Here is a 9,406-nt window from a genome sequence, read left to right as displayed (position 1 = left end):
AATGCACAATGCATAAAGGATGGAAAAAGTACTGCGGCCAGAAGACTTTGAGTGAGGCAACAATGGATGAATATTTAGGCACTTTAGGGCTCTTTCGAAAGGTGATTGCCAAGGATGCCTCTTGCCTCTTTCGGGCTGTTTCTGAGCAGGTAAATATAAGCAAGACAAATGTATAATGTAAGTTTTCAGAGTGAGATGTGGCATGGTCCGGTACCTCAATCTGTAGACTGCTGAAAGAAATAAAAAAGAAATATTTTCTGTTTCTTAGTGAAAATATCCAGGCCTGCCTGAAAAGTACAGGCTGAAATACTGTGCTCTTTCTGATTAGAGCAAATTCTGTTCACCTGTGGCTACTTTTCTGCTTTTCATTGCCAGTTTGTAAAGGGCAAGGGGTAAAGTAATGTTGAGTTAAAGAAAACTTTGAAATGAATCTTAATCATTTAGAAGCATGTCCTACTCCATCTTTGTTTTATGCATAAGGAAAAGATTTAGAGCTTTTACCATTATGGAGTTGAGAGTCCAGGACAGAATCATGAACCCCTAATCTCACATGGCTTTTTCAACTTTGCCTAAGATCAGGTGCGGTTAACAGATGAACTTAATTTCACTGTTTCCAACATGTGCTCCAGATTAGGAAGCTAAATGTCTAATTCATAGTCTTAATTTAGAAGTGTCTATTTCATATGACAAGGCAGTGAGCTAGTCTTTTTTTTTTTTTTTTTTTTTGTAGTTGTTTTACAGCCAGATCCATCATTCACAAATCAGGAAAGTTTGTGTCTCATATATGAAGGAACATCAACAAGATTTTGAGTCTGTAAGTAGAATATATGCACCGAAGAGAGTTGTTGGTAATGCACATAGTACGTGGGTAAAGTAGTTTTAATACTGAGTACAAAAACTGAATTGTCGTTTTATTTTTTTTTCAGTAGCAACTGTTTCTCCGCTGACTTCCTAGAATTAGCAAGCTTTTGTGCCTCTTCTCCACGTTAAATTCCTTTTTCTCTCTTTTTTTGTATTTTTATTTTGTTTTGTTTTTTTCAAGACAGGGTTTCTCTGTGTAGCCTTGGCTGTCCTGGATTTGCTTTGTAGACTAGGCTGGCCTTGAACTCACAGAGTTCAAGGCAGACCTGTGTCTGCCTCCCAGCGTGCTGACATGCTCCACTATTCCCGGCCTTTAATTATTTCATTATGCTGATTAAAAACTGAGACTACCCTGTAGGTGCTGGCTTGTAATCCGACACTGAACTCTTCCTCTCTGTACTGTGGATGAGTAAGTAGAATTCAGAATATAGCCAGTCCAGTCTGAGCAATACAGGGAGACTGCCAGAACAAAAGCGATAAGTGACAATCAGTGCCTTTCTCATTTGTTCCTCTACAAAGAAAACAAAAACTCCAAAGACTGTAAAATTTATATTTTGATCACAGTTTTGTATTATTCATACTTTTCTTGATAAGTTTGACTCTACTAATATTGTGAAATGTCCAATTTTAATGTGTACTTATTCTCAGCCATTTTGAATAGTCTCGTAGACCTCAGTTGTAAGGTAATGCTAGTTGTAATTTATGACAGTTTGTGAAAATTGAAACTCTACTACTGTGGTTGACTTTAAGACAACCTTTAGAGAACATCTTTGTATACATTTAGTAGCCTAATTTTTAAGTGGAGTTTTATTAATGTCTGATTTGAAGCAAGTCCTTTCATGTGACTTTGAGTATTTGCCTTCCTGTCCTTGGGGGTTTGTTTTTAATTTCTCAACAATAAATTTTAAAATACTGTAAATGATTTAAAATCTTATTTATAGTCTTCTCCACACCTGGGAGAAATACTGCTTCTGACGTGGAAATTCAAGATCATGACCTGATGTAGCATATCTCAAGTATTTTGTGCATACACATAACCCTGGAGTTTTTGTTAAACCGTACATTCTGATGATGTGGGTTGGAGCAGAGCCTTACATTTTAAACAAATTTGTAAATTAAGGGTGTTGCTGCTAGACCATTTTGACTAACAGAAAATATATAACGCACAGAAGCTTGATCCTGATCTTCCTTCTCCCCCAGGGAAAGTTTACACTGTATTTAAACATGCCTTCTTAGAAAAAAACTAGAAAAAATATCAACCAAACTAAAAAAAAATAATCTTATTATATGGTGATAATTATAGAATATAATCAGATTTCAATAATGCTTTATATTTGGCTAATTTCAAGTTTGTTTTATTTTTGAAGTATGTGGAGGGATCTTTTGAGAAATATCTGGAACGGTTGGGAAATCCCAAGGTAAGTTCAAATATGAGAATATTCTCTTTTCATAGTTGTTTGAAATAGTAATCTAAGTGTACTCCCTAAGTCTATATTGACCCCAGACTGTGTTGAGTGAAATAATTGTTGTGAAAATGGCAATGGCCTGTTTTGTGTTGAGTATTGAAAATTGTATTTACTGTTTCTGTGGTCTGCTTAGGTAGAGTTCATATTGCTTGGGAAAAGGACAGTGCTGGGAAACACTAGTCTTTTCGCTTTAGTGGGAAAGAAGGGTAGTAATGTTGCTGAGATTTTATTTTTAAAAATTATATATATATTTTTTTAATTTTTTATTAATTACACTTTATTCATTTTGTATCCCCCCATAAGCCCTTCCCTCCTCCCCTCCCGATCCCACCCTTCCTCCCCTTTCTGCATGCATGGCACTCCCCAAGTCCACTGATAGGGGAGGTTCTCCTCTTCTTTCTGATCTTAGTCTATCAGTTCTCATCAAAAGTGGCTGCATTGTCCTCTACTGTGGCCTGGTAAGGCTGCTCCCTCCTCAGGGGGAAGTGATCAACAAGCAGGCCAATCAGATTATGTCAGAGGCAGTCCCTCTTCCTATTACTATGTAACCCACTTGGACACTGAACTGCCATGGGCTACACCTGTGCAGGGGTTCCAGGTCATCTCCACGAATAGTCCTTGGTTGGAGTATGGGTCTCTGGGAAGTTCCCTGTGTTCAAATTATCTTGTTCTGTTGCTCTCCTTGTGGAGTTCCCATCCCCTCCAGCTCTTACTATTTCCCACTTCTTACATAGAATTCCATTCACTCTGCCCATCAGTTGGCCATCAGGCTCAGCATCTGCTTTGACGGTTTATACTGCAGAAGCTTTCAGAGGCCCTCTGTGGCAGGTTTCAAGGTTGTTTCCTGTTTTCTTCTGGCTTTCAGAGGCCCTTTGTAGCAGGTTCCGAGGTTTTTTCCTATTTTCTTCTTCTTAATGTTCAATCCCCATCCTGAAAGGCAAAGAGGATGGACATCAGAAGAAAAATTATATTATTTTTAAAAATTAAAAATTTTCCTGATAGGTAGTTACCTTTCTGTTGTGTGGGAGTAAAAATCCATAATAATGTAGACATTTTTAGATGGTAATATTAATCAATTTTTACTTAAATAGACATTTACTAAATATCCTGCTAACTTTTTGAAAAATAGTAGTTATACTTTTAAAATTGTATAGTTATTACATAATGTTAAGAAGAACTTTGGGTTCATTATTTTGAGTTGTTTATATTATTAACTATCTTAATTTTCTGATATTACTGTTGAAGTTGTTAAAACTATTTAATAGTTCTGAAATGTTTTTTAAAACTCTGTGTTTATATTTAGGAGATTGCTGGCCAGCTGGAACTAAAAGCTCTTTCTCAAATATATAAGTAAGTTGTATCAAAGAGAGTGGCCAAGGGTAGAATGAAAGAGGGAATATATGATTGATACCACTGAGAATACTTTCTGTCGGAGTCCTTTTAGGAGTGGATGAATTTGATCATTGAAAAGTTAATGATCCAGAATGAAAAGGCTTACTGAAACACGTTTGATAACAGTTCTCTGGTGAAGAACTTTATTACTAGTTCTGTCTTAGATTTTTTTTTTGTCTGTTTGAAAGGAAGATTGAAAAGAAGGCAAGTGTGTTGGGACGTGGCTGTAATAATAGAACTGAACAGGGAAGCCGGGGAAGACAACCTTGAGTTCAAGACCTCCTTGGGGTATACAAGATTGTTTCTCTAGAGAAATTAAGAAAGTGAAATTACTGAACTTACAGTGTTTCTTGTAGGAAATCAGGATAACTATCCTTTAAAGCTTCTTAAATACTTAACATATTTTTTATATGTTTTCCATTTAGGGCAGTGTCATTTCTAATGTAAAAGTGGAGCAAAAATTTTTACACATCTCAGTAGTTGAATGATCCTTCAAATGGTCACATTTTGTTTTGATATTAAAACTTCATGGGGAAATGAAAGGCTGCTTATGTGCCGTATAGTTATAGCTATCATATATATATATATGTATATATGTTATAGCTATCATATATATATATATATATATATATACTAAATCTCTTCCCACCTACCTTTGCTTTCTACCTGGGTAGGCGAGATTTCATTCTTTATCAGTCTCCTGGAAAGCCTCCAACTCAAGTCACGGATAATGGCTTTGAAGAAAAGGTAAGAAAATGAATCTTGACTAAAAGTTGAATGATGCTGCTGGCTCACCACAATATTTAGAAATAATCCTTTTGACTAATTAGTGAAACAGTAAAGCTTGTCTTGAAGCCAAGTGCAGTACTGTTATGCTACTGAGACACCTAATAAACATTGTCTAACTGGTATTATTTTATGTGCAACCTTTTCCTCTAGACTGTCATCCTCATTGGAATTAGGTGCCTTTTTAACTAGATTGTTCTCGTCACCGTTTAATAAGAAAAAACACATAAAACTCTTAATTGGCTCCTCATTGACTAGAAGATAAGGGTGAAATCTGAAGTTAGGTGCTCATTCTTCTTCCTGCTAGTTCAGCTTTCCTTTGGTCCATTGTTTTGCCCCTCAATTTTCAATTCCTTGAAACCCATTCCCAACTTCCTGAAGCTGAAGCTCTTTTCTCTTTTATACCCTGTTTTTTTCCTAAGTCATGATAATTAGTTTTATCACCTCATATTTATATTTTGATCTATTTCTCTCAGTCTGGAAGTTTATTGAGGGTTTTACTGTTTAGTAAAGTGCTTAGAAAATAGTACAAGGTACATGTATTTGAAAAGTCTCTGCAGGTAAATCAAATCAATTTTTCCCCCAAAAAGGACTATTCCAAAAGGTTTTATCTCAAGCACTCAATTAGTGAGTGTGGGACTATGCAATATATGAGTTTTGCAAGTCTTGCTTCACCTCATGGAACAAAGTTCTCATAGCAGTTTATTATGACAAGACCAGGATCAACATAGGAGAACTTTTAAAATGCTGTTATAGTACTTTACGCAGAAGATCTAAACTGAAGAAGTGGTATTAAGATTAGAGAGAACTAATGGGAGGAGATGCCTTAGAAGATAAATATAAATGGGGTCACTATTTTATCAGTGGCTACCATCTAGTTCAGCAAAAATGGTATCTCTCCATAGCATTATAAAGTTCTTTTCTGGGCTTTGAGGATACCAGTACATGATTAATCACCTCTTTTTCTTGTAGGAGCTTTATTGAGTATGAAGACAATCATGGAAATAGTTAATTAGGATTAAAGATTTATAGTTTGGAAAAGGGAAGGAGAAGGAAGATCCTCCCTGCTTTAGGCAAATTAGAATGGTGCTGGTGCCAGTGACTAATTAAAAAACTAAGTTCATCAAGTATAAAGGAAGGGTAGTCTCTTCAGGGGAAACCTTATATGTAAAATCCAGGAAACAAGGGGCCTTTGGGGGATTTAATTAGTTGAATGTGGAAATGCCGTGCAGAAATACACTAGGATTGTATAATGAGGGGTAGAATAAGCCATGTTGAAAATTTGGCTTTTCATCATATGGAATACTTACCTGAAGTTTTTTTTTCTGATGTTTTGAAAATTTTCAAACATACAAATAATATAATGTTGTAGATAGCATCCATGTGCCTGCTCCCACTTAAGAGTCACCTAACATGTTGGTTATCTATTCATTGTATATACACATCCTCTATACACTGACCAATCCATTTAAAAAAAATCTCTGTGTAATAGCCTGGCTGTCCTGGACTCCCTTTGTAGATCAAGTTGTAGCTTTCACAGATACCTGTCTGCCTTTGCCTCCCTGAGTGCTGGGATTAAAGGTGTGCACTACTGCACTTGACTTTAAAATCTTGTTTAAAGTAAATTTTGGACATTAGTGCAATTATCTCTTAATACTAGTTTTAAAAGGTTTAAGCAAGAGTGTGACAGAATCCAAATCATTTGAAGAAAAAGCATGTTCTCATTTATATTTGAGCAGTTGAAATCTTCAAATTTCAACTGGATATTTAGATTGTTGCCCAGGGATTTTTAAACCTTCTCATACTTGATTTTGAAGTTTTTCTTAGAGAATAGTTCATAAGATAATGTGAATATCTGTATACACAATATGTAGTAGATCCCATAGTTGTCCTGTTCTTTTTTTAAAAGTCTTAAATCATTTTGCAGATAATTGAGATAGTTAATGGGAATTGTCATAAAAATACAGAATCATAAAAATACAGAAAATATTAAATTATTTGAGTATGTACAACCCATAGTAGTGTTTATGAGGCATAAGCATAGTGCTAGTATATAGTTAAGAGAATGATGTAGTATCTAGTTTCCATTGTTCTACTACAATGATTTTTAATATTTTTCCTCAGTGCAGATACTTTTTAATTATACAACATTAGGAGCTGGCTTAACTGTTTTATTTTATACATATGGGTGTTTTGCTGAGTGTCTCTGTGTACCATATGTATGCTTGGGGTCTGAGGAGACCAGAAGAAGGTACCGGATTCCCTGGAACTAGAGTTATGTGGGTGTGGAGAATTGAGCCTGGGTCCTCTGGAAGAGCATCTCTAGTGTTCTTCACCACTGAACCATTTCTCTAGCTCCTTAAACTCACAAAGTGTACAAATAATCAAAATGATTGATGATAAGAGATATCATTGTCCATGGAAAAAGCAGTATACTATGTAAACAAATGTTTGTTAAACAAAAATAACTTTGAGGTCTACCCCAAAGCCTACCAAATTAGCATAAATAAATGAAACTAATAAAACTTTGCTGATTGAACTCTAAAGAATTAGTCTGTGCATTGAAGTTATTTGTTACTATCCAAAATTTTATTATGGCATTTTCATATGTATGTGTCATGGTCCCCTGCTACCTTCTTTCTTCTATCCCCACTGTGCTAGTGTCTTTCCCCACGCAGAGTCTCGTGCTTTCATACCAGATGAATTTTAGCCCTTTTCCCCACTCCACTCCTTTGAGATTTTGTTCTTCCTGCTCAAGGTCACCTAGTTTCGTGACACACACATATATAAATTGAAATCTAGATTTCTGCCTATAGACGTAAATGCATTTTTCCTTCTGAGTCTTGCTTATTATGCCTAAAATAGCAGTCTTCAGTTACATACATTTTCCTGGAAATGCCATGATTTTATTATGGCTGGATGAAACACTGTTGTATATGTGTGTATCCTTTATTGTACCTATTGGTAGATGTTTTGGTTGGGTCAGTCTCCTCACTCTTGTGTGTCATGTAGCAGTAAACATGGCTGTACTAATATCTCTGTAATAGAAGTACTTAGAATCCTTTGGCTGTACACCTAGGAGTGATACAGCTGATTTATATAGTCAATCCAGTTTTAGTTTTTTGAGGAACCTCCGCACTGATTTCCATAGTATTTGTACTAGTTTATATTCCCACTGGTAGTAAATCTATGGGGGTTTTTCTTTTCTGCATATTTTTGACAGTGTATTTTGTTGTGTGCTTTTTAAGTTTTTTTTTTAAATTTTATCATGTGTATGTGTTTTATATGCATGTGTTCATTTGTGTTTGTAGCTACAGTTTCAGTGTACTTGTGGTAGCCAAAAGTTGATCTTAGGAGTCTTCCTGTTTCCACTCTATATTTTAAAAAGCTTAAAATCTTTTTAATTGGATAATATGTGTGTTTATGGGTGTGTGTCTGTGTGGCTTAATGACACAAGAGCACCGGTGCCTGTAGAAGCCAGTGGTGTTAGATCCCCTGGAGCAGCTGGAGTTGTACATGTGTGTAAGTGGCTTGATGCTGGTGCCAGGAACTGAACTCGGGTCCTTTGCAACAGTGATAAATGTTCATTACCACTGAGCCCCATCTTTAGCCTATTCTCTCTCTCTTTTCTCTTTCTTTCCCTTTCTCTTTCTCTCTCTCTGTCTCTCTGTCTCTCTTTCTCTCTCTCTCTCTCTCTCTTCTCTCTCTCTCTCTCTCTCTTCTCTCACTGAACCTGAAGCTTTTCAGCCAGAGACTCACCACTGGGCTTCGGGAACCCATTTGTCTGTGTCCCCTGCTAATTGGGTTTAGAGCCTGTGCTGTTGGGCAGGTTTTTATATAAACATTTGGCAATCTGAACTTAGGTCCCCTTGTAAGCCTAAGAAACACTGTACTTATGGAGTTATCTCTTCATCTCTTTTTTGTTTTCTTGATGATATCCATTCTGATTGAGGTGAGATGGAGCCTCAAACACATTTTAATTTGTATGTATTTGATAGCTATAGATGTTAAAGATATTAAAATATTTTATTAGCCATCTGTGTTTCTTGTTGAGAGCTATCTATTCAGTTCCCATTTATTGATGGGAGTTTTCCATCTTCATGTAGTTTATATATTAATCCTCTTGATAGGTGTTTGATGGCAGGTTTTTTTTTTATCTTCATGTAGTTTATATACTAATCCTCTGATAGGTAGTTTGCAGTATTTTTCCCATTTTATAGCATGTCTCCACTCTTGTGATTGTTCACTCAGCTTTGTGGAAGGTTTTTGTTGTTGGTTGGTTTTTCAAGACAGGATTTCTCTGTGTAGCTCTGGCTGTCCTGGAACTCATTCAGTAAACCAGGCTGGCCTCAAACTCAGATCCCTCTGCCTCTGCTTCCTTCCAGTATTCTGAAATTAAAGAAATGTGCTACTAAATTATCGAGAATTACTTCCTGTGTTCTTAAGAGGTCTTTTTTTTGTTTTTCTCAGAAAGTCTTTGGCCTATGTCTGCCTCTTGAAATTTTCTAAATGTTCTCTGTGACTTTCAAAGATTGGTGTCTTATGTTAAGGATTCAATCTATTTTGAGTTACCTTAAAAAAACTAGATTCATTCATGTTTATGTGATTGATACATGTACTTGTCTAGTTTCCCTTCAGCACTGTTTATGAGGCTATCTTTTCCAGCATGTATTTTTTAACACCTTTCAAAAAATTGGTAGCTGTAGCTTTGTGGATTTATTTCTGTTTCTTCTGTTCCATCAAAGTTCTTGTCTGTCTTTGTGGCAGTACCAAACAATTGGTTTAGTTATGGCCCGCTATTCTATTTTGAGACCAGAAATTGTAGTGAATCAACACCTTGTTTTTCTTTTTTCCTGTGTGTGTGTGTGTGTGTGTGTGTGTGTGTGTGTGTGTGTGTGTGT

The 9,406-nt window shown here is 35.9% G+C and overlaps 1 protein-coding gene across 1 annotated transcript in view; it reads left to right on the top strand.

Annotated features, from left to right (window-relative positions):
- The first annotated feature begins 6 nt into the window (after positions 1–6).
- Positions 7–9,406, top strand: part of LOC129674883 (putative bifunctional UDP-N-acetylglucosamine transferase and deubiquitinase ALG13) — a 51,177-nt gene continuing 41,777 nt past the window's right edge. Inside the window, exons 1-5 of the mRNA XM_055604965.1 lie at positions 7–149; positions 731–814; positions 2,229–2,279; positions 3,631–3,677; positions 4,394–4,466. Of these exons, the coding sequence (XP_055460940.1) occupies positions 9–149; positions 731–814; positions 2,229–2,279; positions 3,631–3,677; positions 4,394–4,466 (396 nt within the window). The 5' untranslated portion in view covers positions 7–8. The remainder of the gene's footprint in view (positions 150–730; positions 815–2,228; positions 2,280–3,630; positions 3,678–4,393; positions 4,467–9,406) is intronic.

This window comes from Psammomys obesus, unplaced genomic scaffold, assembly GCF_907164565.1.
Source record: "Psammomys obesus unplaced genomic scaffold, mPsaObe1.curated_primary_1811, whole genome shotgun sequence".
In the NCBI taxonomy this organism is placed as follows: Eukaryota; Metazoa; Chordata; class Mammalia; order Rodentia; family Muridae; genus Psammomys; species Psammomys obesus.
This window is presented reverse-complemented; position numbering and strand designations above follow the sequence as displayed.